This window comes from Citrus clementina, unplaced genomic scaffold (assembly GCF_000493195.1).
Source record: "Citrus clementina cultivar Clemenules unplaced genomic scaffold, Citrus_clementina_v1.0 scaffold_6, whole genome shotgun sequence".
Taxonomy (NCBI): domain Eukaryota; kingdom Viridiplantae; phylum Streptophyta; class Magnoliopsida; order Sapindales; family Rutaceae; genus Citrus; species Citrus x clementina.
In genome coordinates, this window is record NW_006262139.1 from 5894696 (window position 1) to 5912774 (window position 18079).

Genomic DNA, 18079 nt, shown 5'->3' on the forward strand with positions numbered 1-18079 from the left:
CTCTTACTCAGTTTATTTTCTAGTTATATTTGGTGCAAGAGTTGAGAGAGTATTTTTACTTCTGTTAAAAATTACCGAGTAAAATTTCATAAGAGTACTCAATTTACTTTCTAGTTATTTTTGGTATAAGGTTTCATAGAGTATTATTAGTTCGCGGTATTAATACCATTCACATATAAAAACTTTAATCATGCATTCTTAGTTTTATTTTTTTCGTACAAATATTCAAAGATTGCTTATATTTCTTATTTGAGCTACAGAGTTTTGTTTTCACCCTAGACCTCAACTTATTTCCCACATTCATAGTTTGATATAATGATATTGAACCAGATTCTAGTGCCGCCAGGATTTAGACGTGTTCCAAGTTGATACTTTACTTTTCAATAATTTCTTAGGTTATGTCGTAATTAATGTTGATGACATTGACTTAGCTAAGCAAAAATGTTTTCAAATGATTTTAGCTTATTTTTAAAGATTTTGTTTTAGTAATATGAATTTATATTTTTATGGTACTATGATTCTTATGGGGAATAAAATTATTAATTATTCGAGATTCTGATACTCTTAAAGATCTCTTTATGTTTGTATGCTCCCCAAAAGCTATTTTTTGAAATAAAAGTAAAATAAAAAAGAAAAAACATAAATAAGTAAAATATACAGATAAATTATGCCCAACAATGAGAAAAGCAATTGGAGGGAAGAGTAATTATGAAAGTTGTTTACGTAAAGCTACTGGCCAAGATCAAGTGATAACTAATTAAAGTCACTCAATCAAGTGACCAAAAACACGGGGGTGTGTATTTGGCCAAAATCTGTATATATGTACAGATCGAGTATATACAATATAATGTTATCACTTGTCACCGTATGCGATTCAACTGCGCAAATGGTTCGCGGTTAGGTTTAGGAGCAGATTTAGAAATTACTTGGGGAGCCCCGAAAACATTCCAAAATCTGAGTGTTTCATCTGCTGCTGCTGATGCCACTGTACAGCCATCTGGGCTCTGCGCCATGAACAGCACTCTTGAGGTATGCCCACTAAGCTCTGCCATCTTCACCATTGAAGGGTATTTCCATAGTGTGAGTTGATTCTGTGTAAAGCCATGGGAGCTAAGCAACTCTCTCTCATTCTTGTTCCAAAGCAAAGCACAGACTTGAGATCCCGTATCTACAGAATTCAAGCATGCCCCGGTGTGAGTGTTCCAGAATTTTATACACCGATCACCTCCACCTCCACCAGTGGCTAATAAATTGCTCTGGAAAGGACACCAAGCAATAGCCTTGACAGCAGATGTGTGTTCCTCTAGTCTGTGAAGCCACTGTGTTACAGAATTTGAAGAAGCCATTGATCTGTCCCATATGTGAAGGAGGTTATCATTGCCTCCACTTGCTAATTGCTGTCCTGAAGCAGACCATTTTAGCCCACATACCTCTTGATGGTGACCTCTGTATGTTTCGACAATATGATCTCTTACTCTCACATCGTTGTTAATAATCAGACCATCCATTCCTCCTGTTGTCAGAATGTGATTGTTCCACGCAAGAGATCCAACCCTTGATCTGTGACCGCCTCTCAATGTTCTTAGCTGTCTATTAGCAGTAGAATCCCATAGTTGCACCTGACAATTGTTTAAACCAATGGCAATATGGCGTCCATCAGGAGCCCAATTGACACTTGTAACAGGGCCGTTTTCGTCATCGACTGTCACAAGTTCTGATGTTGTACCGTCCGATGCATCCCAAAGATAAACTGTACTTCCAAGTGCTATTGCAAGGACATTGCTGCTGCCCCAATCCAACAAGTTGAGGTAGTAATCATCTACAAGGTCAGGCGCATCTAATGTCCTCTCAGAGCTCTGTGTACAAGTAGTAGTAGTAAACAGTAATATTATTATTTATTCGTCCAATTCAATCCAATCCAATCCAATCTATTCAGTAGTATACGATTCTATAATTATATAACGAACAAACTACAAACCTGAGGTATGTGCCGGCGAGGCTTGTTGAGTTTAGCCTGCTGAACGGACGAAGAAGCTGAAGCAGAAGAGGAATGCATTTCCGGGATAAGTTCAACGGGTGTTGGTGGCTTGTTCTTGAAAGCGAGAATTCGAGTTCTGTTCATGTTAAAAACCTCCGCCAGTTGCTTCCTATAAGCCTCCTTTGATGGTGAGCACACAGACATAGCCTGGTTATTCTCTTTGTCCTTCCTCCCTTCGGTTACCATGTAATGAGCATAATCAAAGTCCATGGCTGACCGGTTTGGTATAAATCTATCCAACTGGTAAGTATTGAATAAGAAGCATAATCAGATTACAAAAAAAAATTAACAGTACTTGACATTTGTCAAAATAAATATATATATATTTCACTTAATATGAAGAAAACTTCTTTTACATTTTCTTTGGAGTTCTTTCTCTGAAGAAACTGTTCTTGAAGTGGGCATCTAGATTCGGCTTTCATAGACCCTGCATCCATAATGTTTGCAGAAACAAAGCAAAAACAAAATAATAGAGAAAATAGAAATATAAAAACAAACACAAACTAAAGAAATTATACAAACCGAGCCTGCAAAACAAAGAGTCAGATCAAAGATACCGAAAAGAAAAACAAGCACGATACAAATACACGTAAACAACAGATTATATGAATGATTATGAACAGTGAGTGAAACTTGTTCTTGTTTGCAAGAGAAGAGAGAATAAGTGAGATTTATTTGAAGAATTGCTGAGTTTATTTATATACTCGTCATCGTGTTAGCTCAATGCTTATTTTAAGGTTTTTTTTTTTTTAAGTGGAATATTTAGGATTTTGGGAAGATGTAACGGCTACATCTCTTAAGAGCCGTTGTAATTTTTCATTTGACGAAAACGTCCCTTCAAGCGAAGCTCTCTCTCCAATAATATTTCAAATGACATGTACAAAACACTATTATTGCCATTTGCCACACTGGATTTAAGCTTTTATGGGCTTTTAGGTCTTTACTGCTTTTTTAGAGGACTCCTCCAAAATACTTTTGAAACCCATTTTTCAATTATATTCCATTTAATGCCAAAAGTATCTTTTTTTCTAAATAAACACTATTTTCATTTATAAATTTTGTAATTTTTAATAATTTTCTCACTCTTTTAGTCTTAATAATTGTATTTCTCTCTTCAAACTTTATTATTTAATTTCTAAAAAAAATCTAAAAGAAAAAATTAGAAAAATTTTATAAAATATTAAATTTTTTATGAGTCCAATACAATTTTATCGTACAAATAAACTTTGAGTGCAACAATTAGTTTGAGAATCATTAAAAAATTATTTGTAGTGAGATAAAATTTTATTTAATTTATTTTCTCTCAATGTTGTATCTTAATTATGTTGCTACATATATTATAAGAGTATTTTTTTGGCTTAAAATTTTCTTCTTAAATTTAGATTAAGTTGATGATTGAAAAAATTTATAGATTACTTCTTAAATTCAGATTATTCTAATGATTAAAAAAATTATATTGTGCAAGCAAAATGAAATTGAAGAGAAAAAGAAAATATAAATGAGATTAATTCTATTTATATTTGTCCTTAAATATAATTATAGTATTACATGAGTTTTATAAGATTAATGAATGGATACAACCCCCCCCCCCTCTTTCCCGGCCTCAAAATTTCCTTAAAAAACCCCGTTTCCCCACAATAATTTCAAAATTATCCTTATCTCGTTAACTTTATTTCAACTACTGATTTTCTATCTTAATCTTTCCATTTTCCAATTTTAAAGAAAAGAATCACAATTGCCATTGTTGTGCTCTTGACAACATTGTCTAATAATCAATATTTTCTATTGAGGGCTGTAAGAGAGGATTGATGAAGTTGCCCTCTCTCTTTTCTTTTTAATCAATGGATCCTACTTAAGAGCTACTAATGTAGATCCTAATTGAAATAATTGTATAGTACAAAGTTCTTGTTATTTAAATTGTTTGACCCCTTTTGATATTATATCAGTCTACCAACAATTTACTCAACCTCAGCCTAAGTATGATTGACTTGTTACCACTCAATTAGGTTTATGCCCTATATTATTATGTACAAAGCATAAAGAAAGATTAGTCAATAGATAAGTAAGATAAAAGATCATAACAAAAAATAATAATAATAAAATTGAGGCAGGAGAGAGAGAGAGCTATTTAGAGAAGAAGAAGAATGAGGTTGCTTTTGAAATAAAAAATGGAGTTCAAAATCACTTTGGAATCACTAATTTATTTTGGGGTGAGGCAAGAAAAATAATTTTTATTAAGGAAATTAGAGGCATACCAATAGCACCACTGTATTTTTAATTTTATTTGTTTCTTTTCTCTATTGGATTTGGAGCATTTAACATAACTATATTATATAAAAATTATATTTTGTAAAATTGTAGAATTTAGGATTTGATCCTCCTATTAGTACTTAATTCGTATATTAATTGTTCTTCTTAACAAGTAGTGTGTTTTGAACAAGTTAACGTGGTTGATATTATATGACTTAAAACATCTAAACAAAATATATATATATATATATAAATTTGTCTGGCCAATACTTTTATAACCTGTTCGTATATGCTAGTTTGTACATAGAACATTATCCATGCATTCATTTTTACATTTTCAATTAGGCTTAAAAGGTAAATGGAGATTACGAATTTATTATGTGTAATACCTACGGCTACAAAACCATTGGTACGCATTATTTTTTTTTTACAAATTTGAGCATATTAACTTCACAGATGGTGTTCCTAAAAAGGAGGAAAAAAAAAAAACCCTTTAGTGGTATAATTCAGACATTCAAATTGGCACAATTATCAGCTTGTCACGATAACACAACACGAAAGCATTTTTTTTATTTAAATGTGATGAGATATCAGCTCCCATAGATATATTTACACAAAATCTGAAAATCTAAATTTAACTGAAGAAACGGCAATAAGATGATTTTACCACTTCAAAGGAGTGCACCGACCGATCACATGAGTCTTCAGACTTCTGACACCAACAAATAAGAACTCAATCGACCCAGCGTAAAATTGATTAACCAATCAAGTAAATTGCCTTCTCATAAATGTGTCTTCATGCACAAAAACAGGTTCTTGCGTTCTCTGTGGTGGGAACTGGGGTTGTCCCATAGCTATTCCACCTTCTTGAGGAACAGAAGAATTGCCCCAAAGACCACTGTTCTTTGCAGAGTGTAAGGTGAGATAATAGAGAATTCCAAGGGTAACGCTTGCAAGGGACAAGACGGCACCACCCGCAAAAACTCCCGGTTTCACAACATAGCAGTAGTAATTGCCAAAGTACATACTCTCTTCACCATGTTGATCGTTCAATGCAGCGCCTGTTAGCAACAAGAGAAATGCTATAACAAATGTGAACCTGCAAGAGCAAGAAATTAATCACATTCACTGTCAGTGGATTTGGAATGCAAATATTCAACTGTCAAAGTAAATTACTTACCAATTATCAATTAGTCACAATGCAATTATTTAATTTAAGTCCAACTCTGAGGACTTGCACAAACCAACCTTAAAAAGTTTAGAACACAGAATGTGAGGATAAAAACAAAAAACTTAATTCCATTATTTTTTTTTTAACCTTTTTTCTACTGACACCAAGCTGTCAAGTCAAGCACCCATATGGTTCAGGCCACAAACGCACCTCCAAACAGTAAGTGATGACACTCTATAAGACATATTGCTTAAGGTAATATTATTTATTTCAAGTTTTTTATTGTAGAGGAAAACATTCAATAACTACTGCATCTAGTACACACCATTCTCTTCTTTAGGATGTGGCATTATGCAATAATTATGCACACAAATTTGTCGACTAGCCAAGATTTCACTTTTTTTTTTTTTCACAAAGCAGGCCCAATTAAATATGTTGATATTCAATGATCCAGGAAACTGTTTCAAAGAGGCATTCCTACTAAACTGTAAATCTTATCATTAACATTCTTTGAATAGAAACTTACAAATATGTTAGTAATGAAAAAAAAGTACAAGGTGGACCCAAAATCCACACAGGCATCCAGAAAATAAACCTGCAAGAAGAAATAAAGAAATCTATACACAATCTACATTATCAGCTTGACTAAAATCTTCAAAAGAACAATACTGGGAATTGGAATCAACTTGTAAGAAATTTCTTTCAAGGGTATGTGCTCCGTATAATCCTTGGTCATACAAACAGAAATATATTTGAAGAGCTATGAAATTTATAGTTCAATGGCAATCTTCTGGCACTTAAAAAAAAATGAGTTGCCGCCAAAATGTATTCGTCTGCAAGGAGGGAATCCATAAGGAAGTTGCATTATGGTGAAGAATGTCATAAACTTACCGACCAAGAAAAATAAAAATATACATCTCAGAAGCATAAACTCACTTTTGACAACTTCTAGTTAACCTAACCCACAACATTGGAATGAAAGGGGCAAGTAGAAGGAAAAGGTAGACTGTAAACAGAAGGTTATGAGAAATAAAGCAACAGAAAGGAAGTGTCTGTAATATACCATCTGAAGGTTTGTTCCTGAAGGCTAGATATTTTCTCCTCAAAAGATTTTGGAATTATGTTCAAAGCTAGATTAACATGATCTTATCATCAAATTCTAATATCCACACAAAGAATTCAACAACTCACTTTGTATAGTTATTTTAAGGATTTAGTAACACTTGTCCTTTCTCCATAATAACAAAACTGGCTTAAAATTTGTTTTACCAAACATTCATAACCTCATGTTTGGTATCCAACGACTTATTTCTCATAACATAATGTTATCACCAAATTCTAAAATCCACACAAAGCACTTATTCAACGACTCCCTTTCTATAATTATTTTAAAGATTTGGTCACACTTGTCCTTTCTCCAGTAAAACACAGCTGGCTTAAAAATTGTTTTACCAAACATTCATCAATTTTTGAGTTTCGAGAAGAAGAAGTATGAGCGCCTAACTCTAGTCCACAAAGCCTTCTTCCTATACTTCATGTAACCTAGCATGAGCACCACCGCACATAAATGCCACTCCATTTATTGAGGATCCTTTGTGATAAACAATCCTGCAAGGGATTGCTTTGCGACTAGTAGAGCTGTAGCATACTGAAATTGCGCTTCATATTATTTTAGTACTTTTCGGGTTGTACTTGACTCATTTGTTTGCAGCCGAAATTAAATTTGGCAAATAAATTTATTGACTTTATTCTTATGGAGACTTCCTATGCATTTGGTAAAGGAAGAAAAGCCAAACCTCTTTGGATATGTCCTGTGGCAGCTCTGTTTGGGGTAGTATGGCAGGAAAGAAATCTTCTTATTTTAGAAGAAAAAACTGCAGATAATATTGAAGAATTATGGTACAGAATCCGTCTTCTAGCTTCGCTTTGGGCTTCAGTGTCTAAGGAGTTCCAAAATTCAACTTTTTCCTTCATTCATCTAAGTTGGGAGAGTGTTTTGAGATAGGTATCTAGGTTGGTCTAGTATTGTAGAGGGGATTGGCATACTTTGTATGTCTCAGAAAAAATTTTCATTTTTCTGTTTTCTCAGTGGACAGCTGGTCCACTCCTTATAATGATTCTTCTTCATTAATATAATATATAGTTTCTTATCAAAATAAATAAACTTATTGACCTACCTGACTACCTTTCAGCACGAAATGTTATGATGGGTTATGGTTTTATGATTTTTAATGAATTTCTTTTTCATGGTCATGCAAATGGATGACAATATTATACATTTAGTTTTAGTTATAAAATAAGTTTTGTAAGAAAAATTGGCTACTATGTAGAAAAGTTTTATGTCATCTAAAAACAGACCGCATGAACATGAGAATTAGGGACCTCTTGTGGGAGGGTTCTAATTAAGGTAATGATTCTCATCTTCTTGGATTGGGACACTGTTTCAAGACCAAAAAGAAAAGAACAGCCTGGAATTAGATATATGGAAAAACCAAAGGGAACATGTTGGAGATTTCATCAAAATGGGTAGGGCACTAATTTATTCATAAATGGTTGTGCTAAATGAAAGTCATAACTGAGTATCATTCATAAATGGTTGTGCTAAATGAAAGCCATAACTGAGCATCATTCTTTCATCCTTCACACTTTCTTAATATGGGAGATGGAATGGATGTTCAGTTGTTGGAAGACAACTAGGTAGGAGATTTTTGCTTGCATTATCAGCTCCCCCTTCTTGGACTTTGTCTGTGGATATATTTCTCCATCAATGCCAACCAGTACGGTGTTCTCCAGCAACACATTAAATTGGAACTGCAAACTCTAACTTCCAAAGCAACATAATTGAAAGGCAAAGAATACATAGAACTTTTTAAGGTGGTTGAGACTTGAGACTGAGTATTGATGAGACAAAGAAAGATGGTAGGTATGGAGGTTGGAGGCTTCAGGTAACTTCTCTTGTTAATCATATTTAGTGGTTATTAGAGTACCTTTCCATTGGTGATTTCATACCTTTCAAGATAATTTGAATGGCCAAAATTCCTCCTAAAATCTCAAGCCTTTGTACAAGCACAATATCAGAGAATCCAAAGAGAGCATACTTTGATGCGCCTCCATCTTCTTGACGTATGTGATGTGTACAAAGAGTAAAGAAACCTTAATCTGAAATTGAAATACCACTACAGATCTTTATTAGCTCCTCGTTATCCATCTTCACCCTTATCATTGATGTAAAAGAAGGCGAAAATCTATGGCTGCAATAAATACCCCACCTAGCTAATAATTTTTTTCTTTTTTTAATCTCTCTGCAGTGAATGATCATGTTGAATGTTTTTTGTTTATCAGCACCCAAACTAATTTCTACCAACCAGTACACCAAAGGTCTACATTCACAAGTAGTGTAAAAAATGAGTAAAAAGCACTCCAATCTACTCTCATAGCAAGTCACCATATAGTTTTCCTAGACTTAGATAACATTGAAATCTTGAAATTTGACTAAAAGCAACTACAACTTACTTCTCTTTTCATAGCTACCATGTGCAAAATCACTTGAAATTGTGCTAAACAGTTTTTAAACAGAGTGAAAAGAAAACACATAGGTCATACCAAATGGGTTCCACAAGCATCACATACAAACAACAGTTGCAAACGGTTTCAAATACGGAGGAAACTGGTAAGGGGCTAAAGTTTATCCAATATGGAAAGGGTGCATTTGTGCAAAATTTTAGATACGGCTGCAATCTTGTAACCTGTTCGAATGATTGACCCAAATGATATCCACTAAAAACATTCAGAGAATAAAAGTTGTATGTATGAGCAAATTGTGTTTGTGATTTACCAGGAAACAACAAAACAAACCAATGCTATTGTCCAGTTAGAGTTTGAAGGATGAGGGCCTCTTCTGCAACAAATACACCCAGTAGCAACATTAATCGTCACTTGAGCTATCAAAAGAGACAATGCTGCCGTTAAACCAAGACCAAGGGCTGGACTCCTAGGGTATGAACATTGAGTAGGAGAGGTGATCTGAACTTGAGAACCCTACAAAAAGAGCCAGTAGCGTCAGCTATATTAAAGTTGAAATTGAAGTCAGCTAGAGATACAACTTTTTTATTTATTTATTTATCATTATTTATTTTTTTTCAGTTGGTTACATCTATTACAGTCTGAAGTCCACTGGAATCTAAATACATAGACTTGCAGTACAACCCAGAAGCCAATCGAGACAAGCTCGGAAATCCTAGTCTACTGGGAATCTTAGTGGCCAGCTAGATATAAAACTTTAGTCTTAGTTTCTTTGTGCAAATCAAAGATTGAAATTGATAAAATATGAATATCAGAAGTTACATAAATAATTCAAACATAAATTAGAATGTTAATTGTTAAATATGCTGTCTTTTGTTTTGGTTCCAGGTATAAGAAACTAACAAGTCAAGTATAAAGCCAAACATTTAAGTTAACATATATAGAACAAAAGAGTACATTACAAAAAAATAAATAAATAAATAAAATAACAACTTGCTTTTCTATTCATCAGGCACAGCAACCAAACAGAAACAGAGGCTCAGTGATTGCATAACTTATAAGAACAACATAAGAAACATGATCTACACCAAAAACAAACCCATTGTTTAAAATTTTACCTTAATCCTAGTAGCTTCTGCACCAAAACCAGTAGCAGCTGATAATAATCCCAAGAGACCAACAGTACTGCACAGAGCTAGAACCTTTCTCTCCATCTCTCTTTCTTTGTAAAATTTTATGAGTTGCTCTCTTTCTTTTCTTTCTTTTCTTTTCTTTTTTTGTTCCTCCTTTCTTTTTTAATCTCTCACAGTTTCACTTCTAAAATTTAGCAGCTTGCTTTGCCTGAGTAAGAAACGTAAAGTTGGTAACGCACTGTGGGGGAATTTTGATGTCTAATTGATGGGGGTCATTAAGGAAATATAATAATTAACGACAGCAGCACCCACTTGGTGAGGCGCTTTTGTTTTGTTGATGTATGCAGTGTGCATGATTTTTTATAATTATTTTTGCCTCTACGGTATACTTTTATGGGATACACCGGCAAGGACAGAATGTTTAAATATACCGTATAACCTCTATAAATTAATAATGTCGGGACCATAGAAATTTATTAATTTAGACAGATATTAATTAATCAATAAATTAATAATTTATTAATTTATAGAGTATATTCATAGTACAAAGAACTAATATTTAATTGACTGAAAATTCATTGTATTTTACAAATATAATCAATAGAATTTAAATAAATTCATCAAATAAATTGTTTTGCATACTTTTTTCCATGTCATGCTGAATATGAAATTGAGGATGACACAGTACCTTTAGAGCTTATTTCGTGCACAAAAGCACTCAAGTCATCAACAACATTTCATAATTTTTTATTGCAATACGAGAATTCAACCCCAGAATTTTTAGATGCAATAAGAAAAATTAGAGATGATATTCAACCAGATTTAAACTTTAAGAAAAAAAAACAAGTTACAATAGACTCATATTTTAATAAATTGACATAGTCAGTTACATTTGTAATTTCTACAATTATTAATTTATTATATAAATGGGACCACAGAGTTATATAAGAGTTCTCAGAAAAAATATTATCTTATTAATTTATCTTCAAGGCCCAAGTCGGGACCGGAAAAAATTATTATATTATAGAGATTATTAATTTATCGAGTATTAATTTATAGAGGTTATACTGTACAAGGATTAATTTTGAATTATTCCGTAAATTTATTATCTTCGAATATCATTTTACTTTTAAAAATTTAAGTCACCCTCATAAATTTCATCAACCTACCCTATTTTTATTTATTTTTTGAACAAAAATTGAATAACTTGAGATATTAAAAAATAAAGAGGTAATTTAAAAAAGAAATTTTATATTGCTATGATTAAATGACAGCATCAATATTGTGATAAATATAAATTTTGTAAATTGTACATAAAACCAATAAATAAAATGTAAAATGAGTAAATTAATACAAGAGTGGTAAATTGGTGTTTCAAAATTATAAACAAAACAAACACTTATAAAAATAACATATAGAACTTGAAAATCAACATCATACTTTAATTAAACAAAAAATAGTTTATTCGTTTAATTTAATTAAATAAAGAAAAAATTCACTCATGAATTGAAAATAAAAAATTGTATTGAAAATAATTGGAATAAATTTTATTGAATTGGTATAACCATAAGCTCTATATCATCCTAGGATGTTCATAATTTTTTTTTTAAATTTTCTATCATAGCATTTGTTTACTACACATGTTAAATAAGAAAACTATGTTTCTTGATGTAGATCAAGCCAAAATAAAATAAAAAGATATTCTTATATTATTAGACAGGATGTAATGTTCAGTTTTATACATATTTTATATAGTTTCATGCTTTACTTGTTGCTTGTACTTTAAGATTATTTAGGGTTACTGTTGAGAAGGTTTAGAATGATACAAAATCACCATATTTTATAAACAGCTCTGAAAACATGAAAGAAAGAAATTTTTAAAAATCCAGTTTTAAGATAATCTTTATCCTCAAAAAAATTTCACATAAATCATCACACGTATTATATAAACCCAAAACTATTATTATTCATTTTATAAAATAAAGTCAGTAAATACATAAGATAGTCATTATTATAACGGGTTTTTTTTTATAACTCTTACATTAATTTATTTTTTTACCTTCTATTTACAAGTTTTATGTTTTATTTACATAATTTATATATTATTTTTACACTTAATTTTGATTTATAAAGTTTTTGTTTTGTTTACTAATAATACACCAATTTACTACTATATTAATTTGTTTGTTTCATCTTCCATTTACAAATCTTATATTTCATTTGCCTAATTTATGTTTTATTTTACATTAATGTTGATTTATAAGTTTTATGTTATATTTGTAAGTTTTTATTTTGTTTACCAACGATATACCAATTTAATATTCTTATATTAATTTACTTATTTTACCTTCCATTTATGGGTCTTATGTTTCATTTACATAATTTTTGTTTTGTTTTATAGTTAACATTGATTTATAAGTTTTATAATATATTCATTAGTTTTTATATTGTTTACTAATAATACACCAATTTACTAGTCTTATATTAATTTAGTTGTTTTACTCTCTATTTACAAGTCGTATGTTTTATTTATACAATTTTATGTTTTATTTTATATATAATGTTGATTTACAAGTTTTGTATTACATTTGTTAGTTTTTGTTTTATTTACTATTAATACATCAATTTTCTATTCTTATATTAATTTACTTATCATTTACGAGTTTTATGTCTCATTTACATTTATATTTTATTTTCACTTATTGTTGATTAACTTTTATGTTATATTTGTAAGTTTTTGTTTTATTTACCATTGATACACCAATTTGACACTTATACATTAATTTGCTTGTTTTACATTCCATTTACATCATTTATATTTTATTTTGCACTTAATAGATATTGATTTATAAGTTGTATGTTATATCTATAACTTTTTTTTTGTTTACCAATCATATATCAATTTTAAAATATTATACTGATTTACTTGTTTTAACTTCTATTTACAAGTCTTATGTTTCGCATTTACACAATTTATGTTTTATTTTGCATTTAATGTTGATTTATAAGTTTTATGTTATATTTGTAAGTTTTTGTTTTATTCACTAATAATATACCAATTTATTGGATGTTAATTTATTTATTTCACCTTCCACTTACAACTCTTATCTTCTATTTACATAGTTTATGTTTTATTTTATATTTAATTTGATTTACAAGTTTTATGTCAAATTTACATGTTCTATGTTTCATTTACATAATTCATGTTTAATTACGATATTGATGTTGTGATTTTAATTATGGTACCATAAAATGACCCAATTTAAAAATAGTGAATGATTCATTCAAAATTTGGCCAATTAATAAATTAAAGCCTTTATACATAAATATTATAGACAACAGAACTATTTTCTTTATTTTTTCCACAAATCAATATTGGGGACGTTGTCTTTTGTTTTGAAATATAATATTAATATTAAATTCAACCTTGTTAAAATTAAAAGTTAATTCCCACTTTTTTATTATTTTTAATATAGCATAATTGAAAAATTAAAAACTCCTTAAAAAATGTGAGTAAAGACCACCGAGTTCCAATTCCATACTTCATTGACAAAAAATTTCACCACTAAACTGATTGACAAAAAAAAAAAAAAGAATTAGGAGTTTGTTTTGTAAAACTATCTTTGAATAACCCCTTGGAAGAAAAAAAAAAGAGAAAAAGAATGTAAATGAAGGGAAAAAGGATAAAAATAAAACAATATTGAACATTGATGATCTTGAAATTGCTTGAATTTGACATAATATAAATTAAACTTTAATTCACACGTGCCAAATTATGATTAATACATAAAAGACAATTGTGATATATAAAAAGGATTAGAATTCAATGTTGAACAATTTTCTTTGAGCACCCAAACAACAGTTAGGATTCATTTTTTTTTTTTTTTTCACTTCTCTTGCCTAACAATAACCGATTGAATGCTCAGCAAAAAATTAGAGCAGCACTCAATCTTTGTCCATATAAAAGCAAGCTAAACCCTTTTTAATTTGGTAAAAAAAATATAAACATCATTATTACAATATAATTTACTGATATTACAATGGGGAGTAGTCTAGATTAATACAATGAAAGCGTGCAGATCTGCTCGCGATTTGAGCAAACTCGGAGGTAATGAAAACAATATCATTGAAGACCATAAACAAGTAATGCTCCAACAGCACCAATACCAGCAATCAGACCAATAATTACGCCTATTGGAGGCAATCCGCTACCAATTGGTTTTCCAGTGTTCACATCATATCGTGCAAATCTCTTTTTGGGTGCTTGGCATTGCGGACATACATATGTATCCAGCTGTAAATTTAAATATAAATAAATCAGACTAAATTTTGCGAACATTTTGTTTATTCATCAAACAAAAGTGTAATGCAATACATATGGTGAATATTATTATTATTTGCTGCTAAGAAACAAAAGATTATATATATATAACTATATGAAATATGTTCAAGGATTGCTAGGACTACAAATCCAGGTGGTGAATATTATTAGTTCTTTACTTAAATTCTTTCAATTGTGGCATTAGTTCTAAGTTGTGTCTAAGCTTTGACTGGTTTCAACTTAAACCAATTTAAGCATGATAAAGAAGAGGCACTTGCCAGTTCATCGAAAGGTTTCTGTAAAAAGTATATGTATCCACAGTCAAGGCATATGTGTGTAGCTCTAGCCTGCAAAATGCTGCACTTTGTTAGAGGAAAGCATTGCAATTTACCAAAAATCCCAATTCATTTCAAACTTGCCTTTTGAGCCTCGGTTAACTTCCTACCAAAGCGCGGAGGTGCTGGACGCTTTGGCAGTCGTTTGACATCTACATCTGCACCTCCTCTGCATGGATGCATATTTATAATTTATTGACATATCAATTAGCTATAGAAAACAAAGCAATGAAACTATTTAGCTTCCGTTTCTGAGACATCCATTTGCTTAATTATTCCTTTCATACTTTTTCCTCTTCAAAGGAAAATTTCCAATTTCATTGGTACAAACTATGTGTATAAGAATGGACCAAAATTACTCAACAACAAAGAAATCAACATAGTAATTTGTTTATAAGAAATTGAAAAACAAAAATCAGTCAGCTAAAAGGAAAATAAATCATGGGACCTCAATTTTGATACACAACTAGACCATTATTAATTCATAGACAAAAAATTACTAGAGCTAACAAGCAGTCCTCAAATTTCGCTCCCTTACACGGATATCCTATTTCAAGAGTTTTGCTTTTCCACATTAGCAACTCTTGACCCAACATTAGTTAGATGAGTCCCAATTTTACTTTCCTGGGTATATTAAAGAAAAAATACCAGTAACTTGTCTCATAGCTTGCATTTATAATGAGAAAGATTATAAAGAGACAGAGTTTCTACCAATAATCATATGGATTTTACCATTTACTGTTATCTTAACTTTTTTTGATTTCTTAAAACAGGATCCGGGTAGTAGACAAGCATTTTCTTTGTTCAGCTACCATATTATTGGTGTCCTTTGAACAGAGTTTAATGTGTGTACTCTTTCATGATCAACAGAGCTACTAACCCATTTTGAACAGCCGGGACATATATATAATCATATTTTCTGAATTCTTGCCACGAATCTCCAATCAAGTGTAAAACATAATATATGCTAACACAGAGGCAGAGCTAACAGTAACACATATAAATAAGAAGATGAAAATAAGAAAGGAAATTAACCTGTTGACAACAAAGTAGACAGAGTCTGGCTTTGCTTGAATAGCTGTTTTGGTGAATCCAAGCTTATCAGCAGGCCAGAGTTCATCACCAAAGAAGCTGCTTGTATAGAGAACTTGATCCCCAGACTTAAGACCGGCCTTTGCTGCATTCCCTCCCCCTTCTACGGCCTATTTATTATATAAATTATCATAAACAATATTAATTAACAAATATTAATTATTAAACCATAAATAAATAAACAAAGATGGGGCGGGGGTAAGGTAACTCACAGTGATGACAACGCCGCCACCTGGCTTTTGACCCAGAGTAAGGCCTAGTGGCTTATCAACTTCAACCTCAATAGTCTTTGAAGCCCCAGCAGTTCTTGCTGTGATCTTATTATTATCAAGGCTTCTAGTTGCATTCTTGGTCTTACTAACAGCCAAGAAAAGATCTGAGACACGCCTTTTAGATTCTTGAAGAGATAGACCTTGTAATGTGGTTTTCTAGAGATTAGAGAAGAAGAAGGAGGAGATAAAAGATTTAACATTTCAGTACTGTAAGTACAGTAACTACTAATAACTGGAAAGGCAAATGAATTTGGTCTAATTAGTTGTTAATACACAGAATTAATTCATACATAATAATATGATAACAGCAATACCTGGGTATGAGAATAAGAGAAGGCTCTTCTTCTTGGTGAAATTTTAATGGAAGCACCTGCAACTACTGCTGAAGACATTTTTGAGTTTTTACACTTGAACAAAATGTTGAGTGAAAGAAAGAGGGGGAATTAATTCGAAGATCGATCGTTAGCCGCGTGTTGGTAGTAAAGCAATACATACAATAGAATATTAGAATTGAACTGAACTGAACTGAACTGAGTGGATGCAAAATGCTCTGACAGGTAGATAACATTTTAGTGGCAGGGGATGTTGGGACGTATCGATATTCGGTACCAGGTCTGTGCGAAATGTGAATGCCTCGTGCTTGCGTTGCATCGCGCGTGTTAGACACATTAAGATCAGTTTCATCGTTTTCACTTTTCAATAGACTTAAAATTAATTTAGAAAGTTAATTCTACTATTTAATAAATTATTTTAAAAATCAATTTTAATCAAAATAATTCCATCTTACTGTAAATTTTGAAAAGCGGAGGAAGAATATCTTTTTTTAAATTTAATTTTAAAAATTAATTTTATACTTAATTCAAGTATATATGTTACAAAAATCTTATTATTATTGTATCATCATCATCATCATCATCATTATCATCATCAATTATATTAAAATAACAAAATAAAATTAAAATTAATAAATATAGAATATTTGTTTTAATTATTAATAATTATATATACACAATAAAAATATTTTATATACATATTTATAAATACATAAAAAATAAGATTTATCCAATGCATACAAATACTTTTAAAACTCATAATATTTTTAAAAATAAAATTTACTAAGTGTTTAACTAATTTTTTACACAAATAATTATTTCTATAGTATAACAATCGGTAATTATTTTATGGTCATACCCTAAGTCTAGAATAAAATAGGCGGGCTTCATCCTTGAATAATGATGAATAAAAGAAAAATAAAAATCGAGAATATTAATATATTGTTATTAATATGACACCGAAGCAATGAACTACACTATTGGCTATTGCTTAGTACAATCAGTTGGCTTGAAAGAAACCATTTGACTATCGAAGTCATAGCCAATGAAGAGATCTGATTGGGCAAAATTACCAAATATACCAACATCACCATCTATGGGCTGCATTGCAAAACAAAACACGCCTTCAACCGGTGGAGGAATAAAAGTGCTTGTATGAATTAACGGCACTTTGGCACCACCATCAAAATGCGCTGTTAATATGGGTGCAATACCAGCCATTGATGGGGTTTTATAGCAAAGCTGTGATCCCAATCGTGGGTCTTGATAAGGTGTTAGCTTAATTGCATTTCTTACTTGTTCTTCCAATCGATTGTAAAAATCTTTAGGTAAAAGAGTTGGTGGCGCCCCTGTGTCGATGAACATGTTACCTTTGGAGATTGCTCCAGAGGAATTATAATAAGGAATCAACTTACTACTATTACTTAAATTCCCAACACTGATTCCTTCCAACGTTACAAAATAATAAGTCTTGTCTTCTTTGGAAACCAAAGAAGTTGAAACCACACCACCTCCTGAAACTTCACTTCCATTTCCAAAAAACATCTTGCTTGTAATGCTTGGATCAGTATGGAATGGTACCAGACAATAAGAGAACTTGTTGGCACCAAGTT

At 31.1% G+C, this 18079-nt stretch overlaps 3 protein-coding genes and 1 pseudogene across 3 annotated transcripts; 1 reads left to right on the plus strand and 3 right to left on the minus strand.

Moving 5' to 3' along the window:
• Positions 1–18079, plus strand: part of LOC112097308 — a 200098-nt pseudogene that overhangs the window by 165292 nt on the left and 16727 nt on the right.
• Positions 676–2691, minus strand: LOC18037945 (cell division cycle 20.2, cofactor of APC complex). Its single transcript, XM_006428430.2, has 3 exons — positions 2395–2691; positions 1979–2278; positions 676–1856 (listed from the first exon to the last, which is right to left on the minus strand). The coding sequence occupies exons 1-3, from the start codon at positions 2473–2475 to the stop codon at positions 861–863; spliced, it is 1377 nt and encodes a 458-aa protein (XP_006428493.1). The 5' UTR covers positions 2476–2691; the 3' UTR covers positions 676–860.
• Positions 4794–10429, minus strand: LOC18038622. Its single transcript, XM_006428431.2, has 3 exons — positions 10100–10429; positions 9295–9497; positions 4794–5387 (listed from the first exon to the last, which is right to left on the minus strand). The coding sequence occupies exons 1-3, from the start codon at positions 10193–10195 to the stop codon at positions 5054–5056; spliced, it is 633 nt and encodes a 210-aa protein (XP_006428494.2). The 5' UTR covers positions 10196–10429; the 3' UTR covers positions 4794–5053.
• On the minus strand, positions 14137–16751 carry LOC18040049. Its single transcript, XM_006428435.2, has 6 exons — positions 16449–16751; positions 16075–16290; positions 15806–15972; positions 14855–14939; positions 14714–14782; positions 14137–14408 (listed from the first exon to the last, which is right to left on the minus strand). Exons 1-6 carry the CDS (start codon positions 16524–16526, stop codon positions 14238–14240), a joined length of 786 nt encoding a protein of 261 aa, XP_006428498.1. The 5' UTR covers positions 16527–16751; the 3' UTR covers positions 14137–14237.

Bases quoted from the DNA above. Each gene is read 5' to 3' on its own strand.
- LOC18037945 (XM_006428430.2), bottom strand. From the start codon at position 2,475: ATGGATGCAGGGTCTATGAAAGCCGAATCTAGATGCCCACTTCAAGAA. The intron at 2,279-2,394 runs GTAAAAGAAGTT...AATACTTACCAG, and splicing joins GAAAGAACTCCAAAGAAAAT to TTGGATAGATTTATACCAAA. The intron at 1,857-1,978 runs GTTTGTAGTTTG...ACTTGTACACAG, and splicing joins CTCGCCGGCACATACCTCAG to AGCTCTGAGAGGACATTAGA.
- LOC18038622 (XM_006428431.2), bottom strand. From the start codon at position 10,195: ATGGAGAGAAAGGTTCTAGCTCTGTGCAGTACTGTTGGTCTCTTGGGA. The intron at 9,498-10,099 runs GTAAAATTTTAA...CTCTTTTTGTAG, and splicing joins CAGAAGCTACTAGGATTAAG to GGTTCTCAAGTTCAGATCAC. The intron at 5,388-9,294 runs GTAAATCACAAA...TTGCTCTTGCAG, and splicing joins GTTTGTTTTGTTGTTTCCTG to GTTCACATTTGTTATAGCAT.
- LOC18040049 (XM_006428435.2), bottom strand. From the start codon at position 16,526: ATGTCTTCAGCAGTAGTTGCAGGTGCTTCCATTAAAATTTCACCAAGA. The intron at 15,973-16,074 runs GTGAGTTACCTT...TATAATAAATAG, and splicing joins GTGGCGGCGTTGTCATCACT to GCCGTAGAAGGGGGAGGGAA. The intron at 14,783-14,854 runs GCAAGTTTGAAA...AGCATTTTGCAG, and splicing joins AGTTAACCGAGGCTCAAAAG to GCTAGAGCTACACACATATG.